Source organism: Harmonia axyridis, chromosome 1, assembly GCF_914767665.1.
Source record: "Harmonia axyridis chromosome 1, icHarAxyr1.1, whole genome shotgun sequence".
NCBI lineage: Eukaryota > Metazoa > Arthropoda > Insecta > Coleoptera > Coccinellidae > Harmonia > Harmonia axyridis.
This window is the reverse complement of record NC_059501.1, coordinates 13,441,620-13,468,721: the sequence shown is the minus strand read 5'-3', so window position 1 is coordinate 13,468,721 and position 27,102 is coordinate 13,441,620. Positions and strand designations below refer to the sequence as shown.

The 27,102-nt window shown below is 37.4% G+C and overlaps 1 protein-coding gene across 3 annotated transcripts in view; it reads left to right on the top strand.

The window, feature by feature from the left end:
* Positions 1-27,102, top strand: part of LOC123671389 (hemicentin-1) — a 482,600-nt gene that overhangs the window by 375,000 nt on the left and 80,498 nt on the right. For all 3 annotated transcript variants that reach the window (XM_045605217.1, XM_045605219.1, XM_045605218.1), the window contains 2 exons: positions 10,313-10,472; positions 22,539-22,832. In XM_045605217.1, the coding sequence (XP_045461173.1) occupies positions 10,313-10,472; positions 22,539-22,832 (454 nt within the window). The remainder of the gene's footprint in view (positions 1-10,312; positions 10,473-22,538; positions 22,833-27,102) is intronic.

Here is a 27,102-nt window from a genome sequence, read left to right as displayed (position 1 = left end):
CTAGCTTTATGAGGTACAATTCTAATATATTATTTTCTGCGCATAATTTTTCCAGTTTCCTCAACGATGTACCTAAGTCGTACGCTGATCGGATGTTCTGGTTAATGAAAATAATTTGTGAATTCACATTATATATTTAATTCTCATTGTAATCCTCTTTATGTTGATTTTTCAAATTACGAAATTCTTTTCTCTGAAAGTGATCTCAACTCAACACTTTTTGTTGGACGTTTTAAAACTTCGACAACAACAGGGTGATCAATCCTTTTGCCATCGGAGGCATTCGTCTCGTGTTGTTTAGAACCTACTTCATTTTGACGTTCTTCCGAATCTACTTTAATACGCGATAAGGCATCTGCTCTAAAATTTTCTGAATATTTTACATAATGAACCGTGAAATCATATTCTACTAAAACCAAAAGGATTTTGGTTAATCTACTAGAAGGATTAGTCATATTGAAGAGATATTATTATTGTTTTATTGATTTTGTTATTGTTTTTGAAATGATTGATGAACTGGCGACCGCGACCTTGCCCGTGATTATTTTTCGCTGCATTGTAATTCTGCTTGCTGCGGTCACGACCTCGATTTGAATGGTAAGAATTTCCTTTCGCTAAGCATTTTCCGAGATTTTGAAAGTGAATTTGTGTTAGACTTGTTTGGTGAGATTTGCTTCGAGAAAATTTGGATCCGACTTGACAATTTCATTCAATTTATTAAATTTATATTTTAACTTGACTAAAAAAATTTTTTTTTTTTTTTAAATTAATTGATTCTATCGGCCCGTTCCCTATGTTCACCACGTAACTCGGCAAATAGTTCATCACTATCCATGGAGAATCCGACATAACAAGGAGGAAGCTACATTTTTCTTACGGTTTCATACCAAATCCTGATGGCTTCTCCTGATCTTCTTCTCGATGGCCCATTCGACTTTCCAATATGCATACAGAAAGGCTCCATCTCCCAGAATGACTGGTACTGACAGGAACTTGGCTGCCATCTCTGAAGATCCCATCTTGGATTGGCGGTTGACCTAGAATCTTCTACTGGAGTCACATATCCATATGTTGATAAGAACCATAGTCCTCTAACTGTATCGGACTGGCAGGATCGCCATGTGATGTACCCAGCTAGGGTAGGTTCGGTCAATCGTTATACAGTTGAAGGAATGGTTAATTAATACTGTCCAGACTCATCAAAGGGTATTTATTTCTTACTGCACACTGTACTGATCACAGATGAAAACTCACATGATGTAATTCAAGAATGTGAGCATCAAAATGAATGAATTACAGACTACTATTGAATAAGATCATTCTTACTACTTTATGTGTCTAGCGACATGATATATATTTACTATTTATATTGTATATTCACAACAACCTTGCGACTTGATAAATACAACACGATCGACAAGGGTGTTTGCGAAGTGTGTTTGCGGCGTGTGTTTGCGGAGTGTGTTTGCGGCGTGTGTTTGCGGAGTGTGTTTGCGGCGTGTGTTTGCGGCGTGTGTTTGCGGCGTGTGTTTGGGGCGTGTGTTTAGGGCGTGTGTTTAGGGCGTGTGTTTGCGGCGTGTGTTTGCGGAGTGTGTTTGCGGCGTGTGTTTGCGGCGTGTGTTTGCGGCGTGTGTTTGCGGAGTGTGTTTGCGGAGTGTGTTTAGGGCGTGTGTTTGCGGCGTTTGTTTGCGGAGTGTGTTTGCGGCGTGTGTTTAGGGCGTGTGTTTGCGGAATGTGTTTGCGGAGTGTGTTTGCGGCGTGTGTATGCGGCGTGTGTTTGCGGCGTGTGTTTGCGGCGTGTGTTTAGGGCGTGTGTTTAGGGCGTGTGTTTGCGGCGTGTGTTTGCGGAGTGTGTTTGCGGCTTGTGTTTAGGGCGTGTGTTTGCGGAGTGTGTTTAGGGCGTGTGTTTGCGGCGTTTGTTTGCGGCGTGTGTTTAGGGCGTGTGTTTGCGGAGTGTGTTTGCGGAGTGTGTTTGCGACGTGTGTTTGCGGCGTGTGTTTAGGGCGTGTGTTTAGAGCGTGTGTTTGCGGCGTTTGTTTGCAGCGTGTGTTTAGGGCGTGTGTTTGCGGCGTGTGTTTAAGGCGTGTGTTTAGGGCGTGTGTTTGCGGAGTGTGTTTGCGGAGTGTGTTTGCGGAGTGTGTTTGCGGAGTGTGTTTGCGGCGTGTGTTTAGGGCGTGTGTTTAAGGCGTGTGTTTGCTGAGTGTGTTTAGGGCGTGTGTTTAGAGCGTGTGTTTAGGGCGTGTGTTTGCGGAGTGTGTTTGCGGCGTGTGTTTGCGGCGTGTGTTTGCGGAGTGTGTTTGCGGAGTGTGTTTGTGGCGTGTGTTTAGGGCGTGTGTTTGCGACGTGTGTTTGCGGCGTGTGTTTAGGGCATGTGTTTGCGGCGTGTGTTCAGGGCGTGTGTTTAGGGCGTGTGTTTGCGGAGTGTGTTTGCGGCGTGTGTTTAGGGCGTGTGTTTAGGGCGTGTGTTTGCGGAGTGTGTTCGCGGCGTGTGTTTAGGGCGTGTGTTTAGGGCGTGTGTTTGCGGAGTGTGTTTGCGGAGTGTGTTTGCGGCGTGTGTTTGCGGCGTGTGTTTGCGGCGTGTGTTTAGGGCGTGTGTTTAGGGCGTGTGTTTGCGGAGTGTGTTTGCGTCGTGTGTTTAGGGCGTGTGTTTAGGGCGTGTGTTTGCGGAGTGTGTTTGCGGAGTGTGTTTGCGTTGTGTGTTTAGGGCATGTGTTTAGGGCGTGTGTTTGCGTAGTGTGTTTGCGGAGTGTGTTTGCGGCGTGTGTTAAGGGCGTGTGTTTAGGGCGTGTGTTTGCGGGGTGTGTTTAGGGCGTGTGTTTAGGGCGTGTGTTTGCGGAGTGTGTTTAGGGCGTGTGTTTAGGGCGTGTGTTTAGGGCGTGTGTTTAGGGCGTGTGTTTGCGGAGTGTGTTTGCAGAGTGTGTTTAGGGCGTGTGTTTGCGGAGTGTGTTCGCGGAGTTTGTTTGCAGCGTATGTTTAGGGCGTGTGTTTAGGGCGTGTGTTTGCGGAGTGTGTTTGCGGCGTGTGTTTAGGGCGTGTGTTTAGGGCGTGTGTTTAGGGCGTGTGTTTAGGGCGTGTGTTTGCGGAGTGTGTTTGTGGAGTGTGTTTAGGGCGTGTGTTTGCGGAGTGTGTTTGTGGAGTGTGTTCAGGGCGTGTGTTTAGGGCGTGTGTTTGCGGAGTGTGTTTGCGGCGTGTGTTCGCGGAGTATGTTTGCGGCGTGAGTTTGCGGAGTGTGTTTGCGGCGTGTGTTTGCGGCGTGTGTTTGCGGCGTGTGTTTGCGGAGTGTGTTTCAATGCTCGGCACGAACGCATTAATTGTGTTCGAAAACGATTGCCTGTGATTGTTTCAGTCGGTTTATCAACGCATAATACACTACTCCGAGCTGGTTGCACCAAATACTGAGCATGACCTTGGAACCGTTAATATTCGGTTGGTCCGTCGACATGGAAGTATGACTGAATATCCATATGATTTTCTGCAATTGGTATTATCGTAATGAATCCATTTTTCGTCTACCCTTACAATGCGATACAGACATCCCTTCCGTATTTGCCTTACAAGCATCATCTGTTCACAAGCAAACAAACGCTTCAACTCGTACGCCACCCAATTTCCTTGTTTCTGAATAATTCCCATGACTTTCAGGCGTTTTAAAATAGCTTATTAAGTCACTTCCAATGATTCTGCCAATTCTTGTTGCGTTTGACACGAGTCTTGAACAAGTAATGCCTTCAATTCTGCATCTTCGAAAACCTTCTCTCTTCTACTGCCATTCAAGCCTTCGATGTCAAAATCACATAGGTATTTGAGAGTATTCGATAAGCCTCAGTCGCAGATTTCTTCATATCAAAGACGAAAATCCATTCCTACCGCAAATTACGAGAATTTGGCTTGTAATATTTCGATGGCGTTATGTTTATAAATACATAAGCTCATTATTTGACATCTTCGATCTATTTATTTCGACTACTACTTACTATAGATGACTATAGTCATCTATTGCAAAACGGCGGAAGTAGAGTTGTACACCCAATATCAGCAAGAAACGCGCGAAACTTGAAACTGTGTCATTTCGACGGGGATTAGCGAAAGGTTGCAATTAGGATTGTACTGGTACCATCCCCGATACCGTTTAGTAGCTACGAGGTGCGATAGACAACATAACCAGCTGACGAGTCAATCGAAGGGTCAGTCGATTATAGTAGGTCAGTCGAGTAGAGACTGTAAAACGGTTTAAAAGAAGACGAGTCAGAGACGAAAGCAGTTAAACTTAATTCAGTCCAAATTCAACTCGGACGTTGACGAAGATTAATTAAGACGATTGAAAGAAGAGTACTACTCCATCGAATAATCATTCACCAAGAGAGGAATTGACTACCGTTGTAACATATCGTTTACAGTAGCTAGTAACTAGAATAAAGTGTCCAATATGATTTGAAAGACTTTGTAGATAGATTTCTACATAATTAAAGATTGTTTAATTGGGCCAACCTTACACAAAGTCAAATGAAAGAGTACATTTGGCCAGGTTATCGAATCATACCCCTAGGCTCACGATGAACCAAACCTACCTCCATATTTAGCGTCATTCATCTCAACCTGAAGACTTGACTAGATGAATAAACTTTATAGTTACAATTCAAGGTATAACCTAATCAAGATGTAATGCAACAATTACTGTTCATCTAAATCCATTTATAAAATTCCTGATCAAGTACATCTCTCCTATAAAAAAACAGGTATTCCTATCATCTGGACACCAAACTTCCTCAAATTACGTCCCAGAGGCCCATGATTCCAATCAATGCATCTACAGAATGATACTTTGGTATCTGAGTAGACGTTCCCCGAACAAATCACTTTATTATTTCATCAGAATGTCTGTAATTTTCTAATCTTGAGCCGGAATTGGAATCAAACGAAAGTTCTGACTCAACAATGATGAATCGTCCTTAAATTCAAATCTTTTCGCTGGTATACACAATGAGGAACGAAAAAACATAGACACTTGGATTGTTCAGATCTAGAATATATTTATGCAATTAAAAAAATGTTCGACATACTTTATTTCACTCCATCATATAGTTTCAGAGAATAATTAGCAAAATATTTATGATTCGATCGATCCTAGACCATCGCAGGCTATAAATTTTGTCCAGTCTTCGATGTTGATCCTTCGTTCATAACCCTATTTATAATTGAGGATAGTGTTTGTTGAGCCATTCCCTGATTATTCTATAGTTATGTGCCGAAACACATAATGCAAACAAGTATGTTGGTTTATCATTTGCCTCTTGATTTGAAAATATTATCGTTTCGAAGCCAATCTACCTTGACAGTTTAGATTTGTTCAGTCTTACCATTTTCATAAAAACTGTTAAGTACAACTACTTTCAAAAATGGTAGGAGGTGATTCGAAATTGATAAACAGCATGAATGCATGAAATAAATCTCTGATCTCCAAAGTAAAAAATTCTAGATTATGACTTCAAGAAGAAGATTTCTAATGCATTCATCTGAAAACACTTAACAAATGGATTAGGTTGAACTATCATTAGAACGAAACTTATCGGCTGAATGTATTGAAACTTGGGATGCAATTGACACATGCCGAGGTCGAGTCAAAGATATATTTATTATTTCAATATTCTAGGATCGGGCTCATTATTCCTCATTTGAAGTGGTCAGGTTAAAAATATCACTCTCTATTTCGAATTTAAAATCATTGTTTATATTTCCAAATTGAGCTCAAATTCACAGTATCATTCAAAGTTGTCTGATCTAACATTCTTTCCTTATGACTCCTTTAAATTGGCTATGAACTTGAAGGATATATTTTTTTAATTATAACTAGAATTATCGCAATCGACTAATCACTCGTGCTCGCACCTACAGCTGACTTCAATATGTCTGGCAAGATGTAGGAACCATTAAAACTGTCCGGCTATTGAAGTGAAACTCTTCATAGAACCCCAAAATTATGGAAGTCTACAGGAGGTACCAACTTTCACAAGTATCCGGCAATGAATGACGACTTTTCTTGAGTTATCGTCGAGGTTATCCCGAAGGAAATATAAAAAAAATGGAGCTTCATACTCAAACGAATTGAAAGTACTATTTTATACACCTTTACTACCTGTTACCTGCCAAAGTAATCACAACCCAAACTCTATAGTCGATGGTGGACTTTACCTGTGTGGGGACATGCAAAGAAAAACTTTCTGCTTTTATAAAATGACAAAGGTCAAGCTGTCTTGTGCTCATGGGCTTCTCCCTGTAATTTGAACTTCAACATTAAATATAAACTTCACCCCAAGTAGTAGGCCTAAAAATGAGAGAAAACTATTATTCCAAATCCAATTTCTTAGAAGCATGAACAGAGACTACTCAACAAACGAAAGGCGTTAACAATTTACTATGGTATCGGACTCGCCATTTCGACGAAGCTTCCGAACTACTCGATTTATTGAATTGAAGGCTAATGGAAAAGGTTCATTCAATTTCATTCAAATGTCGAATGCAGGGCATTCTATTAGCATCGTCCTGCCTAGAGAGATCCCGTTCGCATCCAGCAAAGAAATACAAATCTGATTTAAGACGAAACCTTACTTAACAGCGAATGAAAATTTTCTCTCAGTCTAAGACGAAATAACAAAGATAAAATTTCAAGGAGTAAGAACTCCGTCACTAGATATGGAAATTTAATGAAAATATCCGTGTCATTCTATATTCATCAGGCAGTATTGTGATATGGTGTTCAATGTGTGTTATCCCATATATTTTTTTCGAAATAAATATTATCATTATCATTGACCACTTTTTGGAATTGATTTTGGCGAGACTTTCTCGAGCCAAATAACGTAGGTGCGCCCTTTCTCTAGGAATTACACACCATCATGTAAGAGGTGACTGCACAAATTCAGGAATTTTTTATGAACCCACCCATTCCTCGCTATAGAGTGACGCGAAGCCAGCAACCCCACCCCTTGGACATGTAGAGTCACTTAATGATAATATACATAGATTCTTCGTATAGGTACTGATGTATGATAAAAATTCAAGATAAGAAGCACTGACGTAAAGACAGGAGCTTTCGAGCACTCTTTCTTTCATGCTTCAATTGCACTCTTGGGTAACACTCTATGCAGTTAATAATATCTTCACTATCGATTCACAATCTCTATAAAAGGTGATGAGTATCAGGTAATGGAATCCAAAGATTCATGAATACTTTCGCTATTATCATAGCCATCTTCAGGGAACGAAAAGTGAGTTGTTCCTCAAAATGTGTCATCCCAGTTTTGTAAGAAACAATTCACATTTCGATACTTAAGATTGCTATGGCTATGGCTTGGATTTATGGAATAAACGTTTTTCATTGATCTTCAGATTCCATTACCCGATTCTCACCACCTTCTTTATGTAGTTATTCATACAGTTCTGAGGTATCCAACGGTGCAATAGGCTTAGAAGTTCCAGACATCACGTCAGTGTTTTGACTCAATTATTTCTTGATATTATGCTTGAATTTTTTTTATAACTCTAGTTCCATTGTATACCCATAGTTCTATTAACGCTATCAATATAAATTGCAAGAAATTATTAATTCTTATTCTATACATACTGCAAGTATGTATATTATGTATGTTCTCGAGCCAATTTTGCGGAGCGCCCTCTGTCTGAGTGTGTTTCATCCCGAGATCACTGATGAAATCACCAGTTTGCACTCAGTGATCTATGCCAAATGCATCTTCCATCTTAATAGAGGGGTTTGGTGACTTGAACGTAGTGTGGTTGGGTTAATCTCGAGCGGTGCCAAATAAGAGAGTGACGCTAAGCCCATAATGTCATCTTTTGGCGAGCACACTACGTCTGTATCGAATCATACTCGCATACCTTGAAAATTTCAAGTTCATCAGGTTTTTCTGTTCAGAGCTCGTGTTGTATATGATGGGCCATGGCCGGAGAGAATCAAATTCGATTTGAATAATTTTTAACATGTTTAGTTATCTTATCACAAATGAGTAATTGAATTCTCTGGTAAATTTTTGTTTTGTTATTAAAGAGCATCTACTAAGGGCCAAATATTTGAATGGATTGTATAAAATTATGTTCAATTCTCATACAGAATCTGTAGCGTACCTTATACCTACTCTGCAAAACTCTGAAAATGTCTGTAATATCTGAAATTAGTGAGTTTCATTAGTGTTATCCCACGGGTTTCCTTCTTTCTGAAGTAGATGCTTCACCGACACGGAAAGCATTTTTTCAATCTAGAAATGGAAACTGTTGATGACAAAATGAATCCATGGAAATTCAAAGTTACAGTCCGCTAGAGGCTAGTAATTCTCGAAGGAATACCGAGTATTTACATACCCGAATCGATGCCGCAAACAAGAAAAAATGAATTGTGGTTTTCGAAGAGACGTCGAGCAAATTCCATTTCTTCGTTCAATAATTATTTTATGCTGATTGACGAGGTCGATATTTTTCAGACCCTTGTGATATTTTATTCTCGAATCTATTGAAGCAAGAAGTCTTCAGCAGCTCGCTTTCTGACTAATTTGAGTGGCTATTAATTGAAGTGGCTATACATAATTCTGGTCATTAGGAAGCTAGGAACAACAAGAATTGTATAAATCACTTGGAGGATGATGTTTGGGAGAATCTTGTTGAAATCTCAATGGATGGAATCTATAATTCACCGGAAACTTCATGTGTGAGAAGTTAATCCATCAAATATGAATATTGTTATGAATATACATAGGAGTACAACTTTGCTTCCGCAGTTTTTTTCCGAAATTCGAGGCTTTATTGTAGAAACTGGTTTTACATCTGTGATTCAAAGTATTTCCCATCGCTGGCCATTACTTTCTCCCATCGAATACAATTTTTCACTTCTTCATAAGACCGGAAGTGCTGGTCAGCCAGGCCGTATGCCATTGATCTAAACAAGGGATAGTTAGAGGAACCAACTTCTGGAGAATACGGCGGGTGGGGTAGAACTTTCCATTTCAACGTTTCCAAGTATGTCTTGACCACTTTCGCAACATGGGGTCGAGCATTGTCATGCTATAAAATTACTTTATCATATCTCTCGTTGTATTGCGGCCGTTTGTCTTTCAATGCTCAGCTCAGACGAATTAATTGCGTTCAATAACGATCACCTGGGATTGTTTCAGTCGGTTTTAACGTCTCATAATACACTACGCCAAGCTAGTTCCACCAAATACTCAACGTGGCCTTGTAACCGGGAATATTCGTGAATATGTGAAAGCATGGCCGGGATATCCCCATGATTTTTTGTTTTTAGGATTATCGTAATGAGCCCGATTCCCGTCTCCAGTCACAATGCGATGCATAAATCGCTTTCGTCTTTGACTTGCAATCAGCTTTTCACAAGCAAACAAACGCCGTTCAACATCTCTCGGCTTCGACTCGTACGGCACCCAATTTCCTTGTTTCCGAATCATTCCCATGACTTTCAGGACTTTTGAAATGGCTTGTTGCGTCACTCTCAATGTTCGTTTCAATTCTTGCTGCGTTTGACATGATTCTTGATCAATTAAATCGATGAATTCTGGATATTCGAAAACCTTCTCTCTTCCACCGCCATGCTGGTCTTCGATGTCAAAATCACCATTCTTGAAGCGTTGAAACCACTCTCGGTACGTTCTATATGTTTTTTCTATAATAGCGGCCTCACCATAGGTATTTGGGAGCATTCGATGAGCCTCAGTCGCAGATTTTTCCATATTAAAGGAGAAAATTAAAACCTCCCGGAAATGACGAAAATTTGGCTCGTGAGCTGACATGTATAATCGAGAATAACTTTATGGTGCAGGCACAAATAGACTATTTCGATGGCGTTTTGTTCACAAGTACCTAAGCTTATTGTTTAACATCTACTATATTTTTATTTATACTACCACTTACCGCTACACTCATCTATTGCAGAACGGCGGAAGCAAAGTTGTACTACTAATAAAATAACTGTCAAATAACTTTGATTACACAGTATTCATTATTTTATATCAGACGAGTTTCCATCAAGCGATAATCCTTCAAAAAACAAAATGAAAAATCATACTTCAAATATAAACGAAATGAAAGTATTGTGTTCAGCTTGAAAAAATAAAATGAATGAAAATTCTCCATTTCTAAAGCAAAATGTAATCAAATCATTAATATTTTAGTCATGGAAACATCAATATAATAATCACAATGGAACTATAGATAAATTAATACTGAAAGATGAAAATCTCATTTTCTCAAAATTCTGAGAGGATCATTAATTAATATTACATTGTTTCAGGGTCGGCAACTGAATATAAACGTAGCTGCAGGAATAATCATAAGTAACCAAAGTCTAGTTCTCCAAGGTGTCTCTAGATCCACAGCCGGAAATTACACTTGTGTTGGATATAATACAGAAGGGGATGGAGAAAGCATACCCTTCTATCTCAATGTTTTGTGTGAGTATAATACACTTAGGTTTATCCTGTTGCTTCAAGCTTTCTAGCAGTGATGCTGTGATCAATGGAGAATAATTCTTCAAACGATATTAAAGACTTCTATTTATTATTTTTAATCATAAACGTATGGAGGTTTTTTTTTCCTTTGAAATGTGCAGAATTCTAGAATAAAAAAAAACCCGTCCATTCGCCGTACACCGTCTAACATCCAGAACTTTTCTGAGGAACTCCACATGATTTTTGCATGGAATTTGATCCAATGCTCTTTATTTAACATTTATCCACTCAGTGCAATTATACGATCCGTGAGTATTTGGAGCAATGAAACAAAGGAACAAAATAAAAAGAAAATTAAGAAAAACCAAAAAAAACAATATAAAAATGTGGTGTCAAATACGCAATTAGAGCAAGGACCAAACTCTCCGTTGGTTCACAGAAATATTGGGAATTTTTTCTATATTTTTCTTTCAATTTTTTGCATCTCCTAGATGCAAATTTTCAATTTGAATGAAAATGCATAACCATAACATTAAAAACATGAAATTACGACGATGATACTGAATATAATATTTCTTACTGCAAATTCCTACCGCTTTTAGTTTTGAAGTTCTGAATTTTTGAATATACAGGGTGGTCCAAAGAACACTTAACACCTCGATTTAAAGACTTTAAAATGAAAATGTGGAAAATCGCTCGGACCCGTCAATTTCTGATTCGATGGGGAACAACTTCTCCGCTTCTCTCATCTCCGTAACTTCGTAATTTTTTCAAGTTGAATCAACCAAAGTCTCGAAAAGGAAACATCTTACGAAAAAATGAGAAAGAAGTCCACACAAACCAGAATCTTTTCCATTTAATTTCGCCTTGAGGTGGGTACGGGAGTTTATTCTAGAATTTTAAAGAACCCCTGTTTTCATTTCAGATTCGTATTCTACGGCCAAAAACACAAAAGTGTTGTACGAACAATTTTTCACTTATCGCCACATATTGCTCTGTATTTTCGAATTAAAATTTAACATCTAAACCACCTTACTGTATCTGTTTCATTAATTATTCATATGAAATTCGCCTCTTTTTCTGTTGTACTGTTTATTTTCAGTACATGTTCTGGCATTGATCATTTGAAAATAGCGAAATTATTCGTTTTTGATTCAAAATGCTTCCCATTAATCAATATGGATGTATCAATGGAAGGAAGATTATTTTGCATCTAGCAGAAATCTCCGTCAAGCCATCTGTCTCCATGGGAAGATATTACGGCTAAAATTTCATATGAATGATTAATGGAACGGATACATTGAGGTAGTTTAGACGGAAAATTCAAACTCTATTACAGAGCCATCAGTGAAGATTCGTGAAGAATTGTTCGTACAAAAATGTTGTATTTTTTATCGTTAACTACGAATCTGTTAAAAAAAATTGGGTTTGAAATTCCAGAGTTGACCATCATTCATAATTTCATTTCGCTCAGAAAGGTCCGCAAAATTAATGATTTGGTCTTCCTTTATAAGATAATTCACGGACGGATCGATTCGACAATTCTTCTTTCGTCAATATATTTAAATGTTCCTCGTTTTACATCCAGATCACATTTAACTTTTCATATGGATGTACCTAATACTCAGCATCATTTTCATTGTCCACTTACGTCAATGTGCAGAAGTTATAATAATCTTCAGAGTGTGGTAATATTTTTCTTGTCTTTATACCAATTAAGGCACTTTTTGTTCGGTGCACTTCAGAATTAAATTATATTTTTAAATATTTTTTTTTGTAGTAGGCTTATCATGATTTGTTTCTTTTTGTTTTGATAGTATAATTATTGTATAATTTTATAAGATAGTTTAATTATGTACACATGTAATTCGGCTTTACGTTGGATGTATTATTTTCAAAATAAAATAAAAATAAAATAAAATAAAATCATACACACAAGAATAAATAAAACGAGGTTCTGGCATAACTGGACTTCCTTCTCAAGAGCACTCACCATTCTTTCAAAAAATTTAAAGATGACGTTTCCTTTATGACTGATTCAACTTGAAATAATCCCTTGGAATATACCAATAACAAACTTCTCGAACGATAATCAATATTAATTATCATTCAACCTCACTAACGGATTCGATAATGAACCGCTCGATAACGATCAAATTATATTGAATAATTACAATACTCACAAACTGAAACCAACCCAGAACAATACGTCCTTGCCAATTAGCTGCCTTTTCCACTATTAAAATCAATTGAACGGATACGTGTAGTATGTACGTAAATATTTCATATCAGGCATCATGGGGTGAAATTTCGTTCTCACTGAACAATGAAAATTTAGAAACAGTTGATTGCGCCCTTCGAACCTGTAACTTTTCTGGCTTTGTACTGCGGTTCTGAAATTACAACCAGAATTGTCGATGCAATTCGAAATCAGTTTCATTTATACTTATGAGATTCGTTATTCGCATATGATTTCCTTTGAGTGAATTTTATGTTTGGTTATAATTAATGAAAAACACGAAATATTTATTATGGTTTATAAATATCCGAATGTAATGAAAAAAGTGACGTGAAGTCAGTAGCTTTTGAGCACTTGTTCAAATTCGTATCCACCTCTGGATTGTTTTTGTCGATAAATTCATCAAGATCTTTGTCGTGAGATTATGTATTTCAGTTTGAGTTTCACTCAATTTCTGGGTGAATGTTCTTCAAACCACCACCTCGTATCTTTCAATCATTTCCATTGAAAATGAACATTCTAGAATGGTTCTTGATGGTTTTCAATGATGGCAAACTAGTATTTATGTAGATAAATTTCTTTTTAATTTACATCGTGAAGAATCCTAGAAATCTCTCTTCATTGAAAACCATCAAAAATCATTCCTAACCTAACCTAACAGATAATAGTTGATGTCTGTGTCATTCGTTATACATTATTATTTTAATCACATCTTCGACAGAGTTATAGTAAACTGGTTTTTTTAGCTCATTTGGATGTTGACTTTTCTAAAACAATTTTCGGCCTTTTTTCCGGTAATTCGTGACAGATTTCCATTCTAAGTCTCCATATATTTGTTGGTTTTTCACCAATCAAGGTATATTTATTTCAGATCTCAAAATTTTCTTTTCTGTCACTTCTTCTGTCACATTTCCTTGATATGGCTTTTGGCTACATATAGGGTGTTTTTTCGAGGTATATAACTTTAAAATGGCATAACTGTTCAAAATGGCGACCGATTTAACAGCTGTCAAGTGATTTATTCTCAGTTCGGTTTGGCAATTCATCATGAATAGACTCACGCCTGAACAACGCTTGCAAATAGAAGAATTTTATTTCGAAAATAATGGTTCTATGAGGAATACGTATCGCGCACTACGTCCATTTTATTTTGTTTAGCGATGAAGCGCACTTCTGGTTGAATGGCTACGTCAACAAACAAAACTGCCGCATTTGGAGTGAAGCTACTCCTCAAGTGTATGTCGAAATACCGTAATAGCCAGAAAAACTGACTGTTTGGTGCGCTTTATGGGCTGGTGGAATCCTTGGTCCGTACTTCTTCAAAAACGATGATGGCCAGAACGTTACAGTCAATGGTGATCGGTATAGAGTCATGATTACTAACTTTTTTATTCCTGAATTGAAAAACCATGATGTCCAGGAGCTGTGGTTCCAACAAGACGGCGCAACATGTCACACAGCTCGTGCCACAATCGATTTATTGGAAGACACGTTTGGTGACCGCCTAATTCCACGTTTTGGACCTGTGAATTGGCCCCCAAGATCTTGTGATTTAATACCGCTAGACTACTTTCTGTAGGGCTATGTAAAGTCATTGGTCTATGCGGATAATCCACAAACCCTCGACCATTTGGAAGACAACATTCGTCGTGTTATTGCCGATATACGGCCACAAATGTTGGAAAAAGTAATCGAAAATTGGACGTCCAGTTTAGACTACATCCGAGCCAGCCGTGGCGGTCATATGCCATAAATCATATTTAAAATGTAATACCACAAGATTATCTTGCGGATAAATAAAATTCATGTCTATCGAATTATCCATCGTTATTTTATTGCAATATAAAGTTTTATAGCTCTAAAAAAACACCATATTACATATTACAATATGTTAATTCACACACACAATACCTCTCCTATGGTCAAAGCTGGCGGCTTCAAGGCGATTGCTTCCTTCAGATTGTCCTACTATTGACAGTACAGTTCCGAGTCAACAGTTGTGACGTAGGGGAGCAGCACTTCGTGCATAATTTCATGACAATACCACAGCAGAACCTTGCTTCCTGCAAAACTGGCCACTTCTAGGCGATTGCTTCCTTGAGACTGTTCAATTGTGAACATTTGTAACAGCTCATAGTAAATAATTCCCTGCGAATCCCACCAAACTCACAGCAGAAACTTCCTGGCCGTCAATCTTATTTTGGCCACCGTTTTCGCCGTTTATAATTTTTGTGATTTGAAAATCATTTTTCTAGATTTTTGGAGATAGTATTTGTTTTGTACTGTTGATTTCAGAAAAGAATTTATTTCTTCGAAAAAAAGACAGTGGTGTATATTTACAATAAGGAAATGATCATCATACCCCCATATCTACATTACTGAATACAGAATACAGAAGCACCTACTCCATGATTTAACCCGACTCAACTCTCATGAATTCAACAACTAAAATAGAGGAGCCTACTATTATTACATATAAACATAAAAGAAAGGCGAGCATAAAGCTGTATTTCGCGATCATTATAAGCTCCCAATTATGAATTTGCTCGCAGTGGAACGGAATTCAGCTAGGTTTAATGTCATGCAAGCCACATGGTTATTCAACAAACTTCTCAGAAGTCTTCATTAGACACTGAACTCGACAGGAAGTTCCATACAACCGACGACATTCATCTTTAATCCCGTGAGAGATAAATTTCACCATTCTTCCATGTTCGCCGAACTTTATAGTTCAGTTTTAAATTGGAGGTCGCACTTGGCTCTGCATCCTCTCATTAATTTCATGAAATGATAAGTTTAACGATCCTGCATCTATAGAACGTTACGAGTCAGTTATTATTTAAATGCATTCAAGTATCCTGAAATGAATTGGGGTACTTCAGTCGTATTCGCAGAGTGCAGGGCACACATATCCATATATAAGGGGTTTAATGGATTACGAAATGATTGATGGCGAACGAATTCGTTTTATCCAACAACAGGTTGATATGTTGGGGTTTCAATGGAAATTCATCATATATTCTGAATTCAGTTCATTTTTTCCGTTTTGTGAATTTTGTTGGAATATAAAAGTTTATATTTATTGTTTATTTTTATGATCCATTCATTCATTCCGTAAAGTGTTTCAGGATTAACTGTATTGAGTGCCAAAAATGTCTAGTGAGGGGATCACATAATCTCTTTGAGCTAGAAAAAATGAATGACACATTTTCGGGCTCGGTTCTTGAAAGAATTAACAAATTCGACCGCAGTGCTCAATATCTCAATCTAAAACTGTTCTTTCTACTTCTACTTGTCACCATACAACCTCCATACCTTGAATTTAACCCCCCTCTACCTCATTATCCCTGAAATCGAGAAAATACTACCCTATTGTACTCTTCAGCACTGTCAACTTAGCCAAAATTATGACATCTTGTATCGGGTGTCCCCAATTCGTTGTCTGGTGAGGATATCTTAGAATCTTTTCGAGCTAAAAGAAATGAATGACACATTTTCGGGATCGGTTCTTGAGAGAATTAACAAATTAAACCGTGATATTCAAAATCTGAAATCGTTCTGCCTTTACTTGTCACCATACTTCCTCCATATCTTGAATATAACCCCTTACCTCATTATCCCACTAAATCGAGTAGTTACTACCCTATTGTACTCTTCAGCACTGTCAAGTTAGCCAAAAATTATGACATCTTGTATCGGTTTGCCCTAATTCGTCGTCTAGTGAGAAGATCTAAAAATCTTTTTCGAGGTAGAAAAAATGAATGACTCATGTTTGGGCTCTGTTCTTGAAAGGATCAACAAATTTCAGCGCGGTATTCGAGATCTAAATCTAAAATCGTTTTGCCTTATATAGTCGTAACGAATATCACTCGAGCATAGACGATATATTTCGATTATACGAACCTCTTCACTCGACGTAATTCGCGAATCACCACTCGATCTTCGCTCTCGTGATGTTTCACGAATTACGTCTCGTGAATCAGTGTATAATCGAATATTGTCTATGCTCTTGTGATATTATAACTGACTATTTCCCTCGTCCTAATTTCCAACAATCACAAACAATCAATTTCGAATTGTAAATGGTTTTTAGATGGAAAAACTGTATGACAACATCTATCAGCAGTTTTTCGAGTTCAACCGCGGTAAAACTTGTCAGCTGTTATCCCCGAGAATTGTAATACCTTTGATAACTAGTAATTATGGTCTCATACAATAAATTTCTTCGAAATTCGAAAGTTCTCTATTTGTCGATTTTTATGATCCATTTATTCAATTAGTTTCATGATTAACTGTATTGAGTGTCCAAAATGTCTAGTGAGGGGATCGCAGAATTGAGCTAGAAGAAAATGAATAACACTTTTTCGGACTCGGTTCTTGAGAGAATTAACAAATTCAACCGCGGTATTCAGGATCTCAATCAAAAACCGTTCTACCTTGTCTACCATAATTCCTCCATATCTTGAATTCAATCCCCTCTACCCCATTATCCCAATAAATCGAGAAAATACTACCCTATGGTACTCTTCAGCACTGTCAAGTTAGCCACAAATAATATATGACAGCACCTGTCGAAAGTTTTTTGGAGTTTACCCGCGTTAAAACTTCTCAGCTGTTGTCCCCAAAAATTGTAATACCTTTGATAACAAGGAAATATGGTCTCATGAAATAAATAAACATTGCAAAGTCATATTTTTCCACCTGAAAGTATTTGTACAGGTGCAGTTTTCATAATTTCTGTCGAAATATTACTTAGCAACGTGGTAAAACAAGAAGTAAATATGACAATTTTTTGACATGAACCTATTATTGGAAAACCCTTTCCAATGATATTCGTAGCGAAATGTCATTTCATCAATGATATATTGGAGAAACACGTTTTTCAACGTTCCAACTACTCTTTCGCAGTGCAGGAATTACCACCGCGTATCGAAATTAGTTCAATTTGAGCGATTTGGAACGTGTCGCCTACTTATGGGTACCTGACATAACGGAATTTTAATTGACACGCGATTTCGCGTTTCGATAAATCTTACACTCAACCTCTCGGCAATTCATCATTCCAGCTGTGGATCGATTAATTTTCGCTTTTAAATGGATTCCTGACGATGAAGTGTCTTTCAGATTTAATGAAACTGTGGAATTTAATTGGGTTTCCGTTGATTTGTCTCATTGACCTTTGGTTATAACCAGATAATTGAATAGATACATCCTAAAATGTATCAAATAGTTTCTTATAGATTTTTATATGCAATTTCAATGTTTTAAAGACAAAAATTGAAAAATCACTTCTATTCAGCCAGTGTTCTACTACTTCATAAAAGCCATATAATTGTTTAATTTTCTTTCCTTCTTGTTAATCATAAATGTTGATTTTCTTGTTTAGGATTAAGGAATATATTGTAATATTGTGGGTTAAAGGGTGAGAGTAGCGTAAGCTAAACTTTCGCCCAATAAAGACGATTATTATTATTAATTGTTCTATTTGGCAAGTGTTATATCGAGATTTTTCTATATTCAATTATCCATAATGTTCATTCGTTATGGTCTATCTATAAACAACGATTACATTTGAGAGGGCTGTTGCTAATTATTCACCTATGAAATAACATGCCAATTAAAAAGTCCCCGGTCTACCATTGTAAAACACATTTTTCTGGAAAAATTCGATTTTTTTATTTAACAAAGTTGCCTTCGAGGGCGATACAGCTATTATAGCGAACTTTCAACTCTTCGATACCATTTTTATAGTACGATTTGTCGCTTCAAAATAGGCCTCAGTTTCGGTGATTACTTCTTCATTAGCGCTGAATTTCATTCCAGCGAGCTTTCTTTTGTGGTCTGATAACAGAAAAAAGTCGCTGGGACCCAGATCTGGCGAATAATGTGGATGTAGAAGCAATTCGAAGCCTAATTAATACAATTTTTCCATTGTTTTCATTGATATGTGACACGGCGCATTGTCCTGATGAAACAGCACCTTTTTTTCTTCAAATGAGGCCGTTTTTCAACGATTTCATTCTTCAAACGATCCAATAACGCTATATAATAATCGCTGTTGATGGTCAGGCCCTTTTGGAGGTAATCAATGAATATTATACCTCGCGCATCCTGATGCCATAACCTTGCCAGCTGACTGTTGTGTTTTTACTCGCTTTGGATTCGGTTGCAGTCCACCCAGCTGACTGTCGATTGGACTCCGGAGTAAAATGAGGGAGCCATGTTTCATCCATTGTCACATATCGACGCAAAAATTCAGATTTATTGAACTTAAACAGCTTCAAACACTGCTCGGAATCATTAACACGTTGTTGTCTGCTATCTCGATCAATTTCACTTTACGGTCATTCAAAATTCCTTTGTGATCTTTTTTGATTTTTTCGTTGGTGGGAGCCTCTTTTGGGCGTCCACTGCGTTCGCCGTCTTCGGTGCTCATTTCACTACGTTTAAACTTAGCATACTTATCAATGATGGTTGATTTTCCTGGTGCAACTTTCATAAACTGAAATGCAAGAATTGAGAGAAACTTAGGATAGGATATAAACCAGACGGTTACCATTTAGAACCTCCTGGAAAAATATATTGCCACAAGTTGGAACAGTTTTGAAGCATTTTATAAATGGAGAAGTCTTTGAACAAGTACATAAGAGTGGCCTATAAAAAACATTTACATAGATATAATGATGTTTCTGCTTACATCAATTTAGCAAAGGTTTTGGGTGACCAATAAGTGGAATCTGGTTTGACAGAAATGAGTTGTTCCCTGGAAGTGAAGAATCCAGATGAAAAATAAGCAAACTTTTTGAAATATTTTGAAGAAAGTGGTATTGTTCTAAAAGAATCACCTCAATTCAAACCAGCAAGGCCCTGGGATCAATTTAGAACAGAAAAACCATGGAATGTACTGGAATAGAATATTTTGTATGAATATAAATAGGAAAACTTTTAACTATGTCAGTTTTGGTAGCGACAACGAAGCGTTTTCACAATTGATTTTATAACTCGACTGAATATATAAATATAAGATTTTCAAATTGTTGTTTCATCAAATAAATATTCAGTGAAATAAAAAAGGTGTATCATCTTTCAAATTTGAGTTTGAGTTGATAAGTTGGGCTAGGCGTAGCCCTCAATAGAAAGATTCTCTTGTTCTGAGCTCTAACGTCTCTAACCATTGTTTTTTGTTTTGTACGATTTCTTATTCTAATTAACTTTCTAGTAGAGGTAACATACCTGATTTCCATCAATATGTGCCTTTGATCAAATCAATCAAATCCTAATCGATAAATTCAACTGAAGCAGACATTGACAGTGAAGAGGCTTTTTACCAACTAATGACAAGTTGAATATCAATTGGATAGGTCCTCAGCAATACAGCGTCCTACCGGAACTCGACATCCAAAGGACGGATTGCATGTTGTTCACGAATCATGCTACTGCTGAATTAATCACTGCCTAGAAGGCGATCTGTTATTTCCGAATAATTGCACAGAATGCTGGTGTGAATTTTGCAGCTCGGCATCCATGACAGACAATCGCTTTCGGTCGATGAAAAGCATTAAACTAGTGCTGCGGAAGTTTATCCACGGCACTCTGAATATTCGCAGACAAGCAATTGGTGTTCTCATTCGATCATTGATCAGGAAAGTTCACGCTGTATAGAACAGTGGATGTCTTAAACATAGATTGGAATATCAACTTCTATACTCAAGGAAGTACCATCTGCAGAGACTCCTTTGAGTGATGATGATCTTTAGATTTGAAGTTGGAAATGAAGACTAGGGTGAATATAATGCTGATGGCTTCCACGAACGTATTGTTCAACGGAATTTGAAAATTCTAGGCTTTGTAGCTTTGTTCTAGTCAGGTTTCCAATCAAATAGCAAGTAATTTTTCAATTCTCTTGATTAAACCGATTGCATTTTTCTCTTCACACTAAATTACATGAAAGAGTTGTGAGAAGCATATTACGCTCGACTAGAAAAACGAAAAAGCCGTTATTCTAGGAGTGCGTAATTGTCTTACAACTCGAGTGGTGTACTATATTTTTTCTACGGCCTCATTCATTTCCATAAAACCTGGCAAATCCAAAAACAGGTGGAAAATTGCTACACAATTACGAAACGTCAAAAAGATATCGGCTACGCGGGTTGTTTGTTATTCGTTTCCGTGGTAACTACTAATTGTTGTATCTTATTGGTTATCCTCCGTGCAATTTATTTACTTATTGTTTGTTTTACGTATCACTGTGGTTAAATAGACAGTTATATAGTTTGCGAGTTGTACGATTTTCGTCATTTTCTGTAGGGGGAGTAGAAAATTTTATTTAGGTTTTCATACTACATTCATTGATAAGGAAATTTATATCACTAATGAAAACATTCAGTAATAGCAAAAATATCATAATAAATCGATGTGGTATGAGAAGGTGAATCACGTTAATGGAATCTAAAGATTTGCATCGCTTGAGGAAGATACCTACTTCAAGGGTGTTTTTTTAGCTGCATGGTTGTTATCTATGGCTCGATAGTTGAGAATGTCAAACTGATTGACATTTCTGTTCTGTGAGGTTTGGCAATTCATCATGAATCGTTAAACGCCAAAACAGCGCTTCCAAATTGTACTTTTAAAAAATAGAAGTGAAGTTTATAGATCCTTTCGTCCATTTTACTGTCTAGTGAGCAAACAATTCGTTGCAGTTAATAATTTTTGTGACACTAGTCTTTCTCCCCTTGATTCAAAAGCATCAACGAGACAAAGAAGAGTACGCACCGAAGAGATTCCTGCTGCAGCGCGAAGTGTTGAAGAAGACGCCGAAATGTCGATATGTCACCATTCTCAACTTGTTGGCCTTTGTCGTTCGTCTACTGGAATTTTACTTCAGGATCATGGATTACGTTCCTCGTAAAAGTATTAAAACCAAATGCATTTCAGCTGGTTGGGCTATTTTGAAACTGGCCGATAAGTTTGTTAAGTGATGATGCTCGTTTCAGGTTGAACGGCTTCGACATTGAGCTGAATTACTATATATGGAGCAAAGACAATCCCTAAGCCATTAACGAATCACCAAACAGACAATTTTGATGGATATCAAAATTGTCTGTTTGGTGAGTTTTACACGCTGACAGCATCATCGGTCCTTATTTCTTTCGAAATGAGAAATGAGCTGCAGTTACAATGAATGGCAAGCCCTATCAAACAATGCTGACAAATTTTTTGCTGAATAACAACGACATTTGGTTCAAACGATTCAACTTCATATACAGCGCGTTACCCATCAATTTACAGCAAAATCAAATTGGTCACAATTTTATTTCCAGAAGTAGTCCAGTTAACTGGCCTCCTCCTTCGTGCTACTTAACGCCTCTCGATTACTTTTCATGTGACTAAGTCATTAGTGTAAGCCGACAAACCAGCAACTCTTGACGCATTGAAAGCCAGTATTCAAGCCACCATTGACTCCAGACGGACAGATTTATTGTGTAAAGTAGTGAAAAATTGGACTTATGTAACTCTTAGTTCTGGACAATGCCACAAATCTGATTTGAAAAGTAAATGCCATGAAATCGTGTAGCAGGTTATAAAAAAATAACTCCTACAATATTTTCTGTATTATCATTAAAAGTTCTCAAGCTCTCAAAAAAACACCAAAGATCAGCATTGGTGAAAGAAGATACCTACACAGTATCTCTTACATGATCTTAAAAATCATTGCTGACTTAACAAATTCAATTCAACCTATCGGGAAAAACGGATGTCACATCTATGCGATGAAACCTCTAAGACTTCTCCTTTCAATTCACTTAAAGTGACTGATCTCTTTCTTTCAGACTCGCCCACCTGTAAACCGAAACAAATCAACATCTACGGTGTTGCAAAACAGGAAAGAGCCCAAATCACATGCCAAGTAGACGCCAATCCTCCTGACATCCAGTTCAAATGGACGTTCAACAACTCCGCAGACTCGGTAGATGTCGCTCAGTCACACATTGCCCGCAGTGGCACGTCTAGCATTGTTTCCTACACGCCCATGACCGAATTGGATTACGGAACGCTCCTCTGCTACGCTTCCAATAAAATTGGGTCTCAGAAGGTGCCTTGTGTATTTCATATCATCGCAGCTGGTGAGTATTCTTCTGTCAATCATTTATGAGTGAAATGATTGCCTTTATCTTCGAAACCTCTCATATTCGTGGGGTCGGTCTACCCTCAACTGTATTTTGGATGGGAGGTGAGATGTATTTCAATTGGGTAGAATGCAACGCACAAAAGCTGGTAGTTGTTGGATATTTTCTCTTATACAATAAAGAGTGATAACTTCAAAGGTCATTTTCACGATGATGGTAGTGCTATCCGAGCCTAAGTTTTTTGGTAATATGTCCTTTCTGACTCACTCTTCGATGAAAACTATTGTTATTATTATTATTTAATGAATAAGAGCAAAGAAAATTCTTTAAATCTCACAAAACAGAAAAATATACACACATACAAATATACAAATCATGATCGGCAAAAAATCATTCTCGCAAAACCATGTCCAATCTGTCCTTGAACATATTCACACTCCCCGACATGGCCACCTCTCCAGGCAACTGATTCCAATGGTGAAACACTCTATTTGGCAGGAAATACTATCGGTAGGTGCTTCTAAACATCTCCATTTTCAGCTTGAACTCGTGCCCCATAAAACGATTTTCGCCAGCCAAGGAAAAAAGATGCTCGGTTAGAGTAGTAACTAATTATATGTATGTAATATTAAAGTAGAGAATATTTCCTACAATGTATGTAGGTATTCAAACTTTTCTGTAGGAGCGTCCAAAAGTTTTTCAGCCAAAATACATATCAAAATATGCGTTTTGGCTGACCTTGAGGTAGAGTAAACGTCGCTCTTTTATCGCGGTGTCATGCTTTTATCGTGACATGCAATGCCAAATTTCGAAATTTAGTTCAATCTTCTTTTCAAATCAGCTTTTCTGACCCGAAGGCTTTCCGTCACTTTTTTTTGCATTTTCCAGAAATGAGTTTCTGGAGCTGGGGGCTCGAGTGTCTTAATAGAAATCAATCAGAAAATAATTCGTGTTCCATCTCCATTGTTCTGCATTTTGTTCATTCGCTACTAAAATAACAATTTCAAGCTAAGTACAGAATTTAAAGCTAATTACATCATTGGAAAAGAATTAATCAATTCAACTTATAATTCGCCACTGACCAGATGCGTCATCGTTGAAGGATTTGTTTCAATTACTAAAAGTAAATGGTGACTTTTATAAAAAACCTTTTAGATACTCCAGTTTCCTAAGTTCTATAAACTTCCTGCAATATTGAAGTATAAGGTCTCTGATTTTTCATCAATACAGATTGGATTTGATTCAGTGAAAGGTTTTCCTTTTTTTTATTGATACGGCTCATTGAATTAGATTTTCCTGAGTTTTTCATTTAACCAAATCATTCCTACGTAATACAGGAGATCATAGCACAAAGCCTCAAATGGACATGTTAGGTTAGGTTAGGTTAGGTTACATCCACCCGAAGATAGATCTTAATTAATAATGGGAGGAGGTACCGAAAGGGAAAAGAACCTTGGGCAACGCATGCGCTGGAGAGATAACATAAAAGCGGACCTGGTAACAATGGAACGACCGCCAATCATGGAAAACAGTAGTGTAGTCAGCCAAAACCCACTCAGGGTTGTAGAGCTACAGAGGAAGAAGTAATAATTCTACATTATTCGAAAAATTGGTTAATGTCTGAAATTAATTATAATAGAATGACTCGCTCTGCTCGCCGAAGGGGCTCCGCCCCTTGGACCCCGTCACTATGCCGGTAGATCCTTCACTGGGTATCCCTCTAGAAAATAAAAGATTTTTTTCGGAAACCTTGTATCGTTAGCTGATTTCAGACGATTCACCCGGTATCCTATGCTGATTCTAGGGTAGAATTCTATATGACTTCTTTCCTAGAACATACCATTTCGCCCTTGCTCACATGAAAATATTTGATGCAAATAACTTTCCATGACGACAAATCAAGGGCGGTCCTAGCCCTAAGTTCGAGGTTTGAGGGGGTTCGCCGTTAAGGGTTTCGAGTTTTTCTATGGTACCAAATCCCAGATTACACCGATATCGAGCTTAACCTCTCAAAAATATTTATATTTAGATATTTATATGAATATTTATACAGGGTGTTTCAAGTTCGAAGGCCTATTAGACGGGGCCGATTTGAAATCTGAAAATTCAGAATATGACATTGTTCATGATGCCCTATTCAGCTAAAATATTTTAGTTCTGGCACTTCCGGTTATACAAGAAAGATTTCCATTCTCAATTACTCTCTGCTAAAATTATTGAGTTAGTTCTCATAGTTTTCAAAATATTAAGAAAAAACCGTAAAAAAGAGAGAATTTCCATAGTCACTATCACGTGAATTATTATCATTGTGAATATCCTATGCGTATACTCAATTCACTTTCACAAACTAGAATGATGTTGGAATATCGTGCATATCTTGAATTTGAAAAATAACATCACAGGGTGTTTCAAATATTGTGCCAAAAATTGTGAACAAAATTTGATCATAACTTTCGATTTTCAAATCAGAACCCTATTTTTTTGTGATTTCGTTGAATTCTACGGTAAAAATAAGGGTAGTGTTCAAACATGATTATGCTCTCAAATTCAAATAATTGACAGGATCATTAGGACTACAAGCCATTTCAAAACGCCTGAAAGTCATAGGAATGATTCAGAAACAAGAAAAGTGGGTGCCGTACGAGTTGAAGCCGGGAGGTGTTTGAACGGAGTTTGTTTGTTTGTGAACAGCTGCTTTCGAGGAAAAGACGGAAGGAATTTCTGCATCCGATTGGGTCTGGAGACGAAAAACGGGTTCATTACGATAATCCCAGCACATAAAATCATGTGGATATCCCGGCCATGCTTCCACGTCGACGGCTAAACCGAATATTCTCGGTTCTAAGGTCATGCTCAGTATTTGGTGGGACCAGCTCGGCGTAGTGTATTATGAGTTGTTAAAACCGACTGAAACGATCACAGGCGATCGTTATCGAACGCAATCAATGCGTTTGTGTCGAGCATTGAGAGACAAACCGCCGCAATTCGACGAGAGAGTAGATGAATGGATTTTACTGCATGACAATGCTCGACTCCATGTTGCGAAAGTCAAGATATACTTGAAAAAGTTGAAATGGGAATTCCTACCCCACCCGACGTATTCTCCAGACGTTGCTCACTCGGACTATCACTTGTTTCGATCAATAGCACACAGCCTGGCTGACCAGCACTTCCTATCTTATGAAGAATTAAAAACTTGAATCGATTCGTGGATCGCTTCAAAAGATGACCAGTTTTTTCAATTCGTACACTGCCCGAAAGATGTGAGAAAGTATAGTGACCAGCGATGGGCAATATTTCGAATCATAAATGTATAACCAGTGTTTTACAATAAAGCCTCAAATTTCGGTAAAAAAAATTTGTACGCTTATGTATTTGTTATATTATAATATATTTATTTACTTATAACGGTTTGAGCCTTTCAGGTAGAAATTAGAAAAAAATAGTAAATCTATTGTTTCATATGAAAAAAAAAAAGAAGACAATTGGCAAGTATAACACAAAATCTAATTTGGTCTGTGAACCCTTTGAAAACCTTGTAATCACAGCGTCCTCGTCAACATCAATGTCCCTGTATATGTTCAGGAGGACTAAACTGAATCCGATGCCAATATCGAAAAAACCAGAATATCACCATATGAACTACCATTTATTCATTTCGAAAATAAATTTGCCGAATTTTCTGTTCGAATAGCTGTACGAAAATTATGAGTTTCCATACAGTTTTATAATACGTCATAATCTCAAACAATCTATTAATATGAATTTCCACCAAGTAAAAAACCGATCCCATCAAGAAGATCTGGCACACCGGCAACGTTGCAGATGATTTCGCATCTGACAGACGATACGTAATACGTATTAAACATGATGGCCGCCGCCATATATAAACAATCGATAAAACCATCGATTTTGACGAAAAAAAAGGCATTTTTATTTCAGGGAAAGCTTGAAATGTGATTAATTAATCATTTCTAACGAGAATCAGTTAATAAAATACAAGAAAACTAGCTATTAATGTGGATAACCTCACCTTCATTAGGCCAATTTCACAATTAAAGAAAAAAAATTCACAATTAAAAAAAAAAAAAGCTGGATTAAGGAATTTATGACAGCGGATTCATAATCTAAGACCCAAAATAAGTAAGTCTGCAAAATTTCATCACTTTTGAATCATTATTAAAATTAATTCTATATAGTAAACATTGTTTTTCTTTTCAGGAGATGGATTATTTTCGTTTGGATGGATAATTATACAGGATCTTTA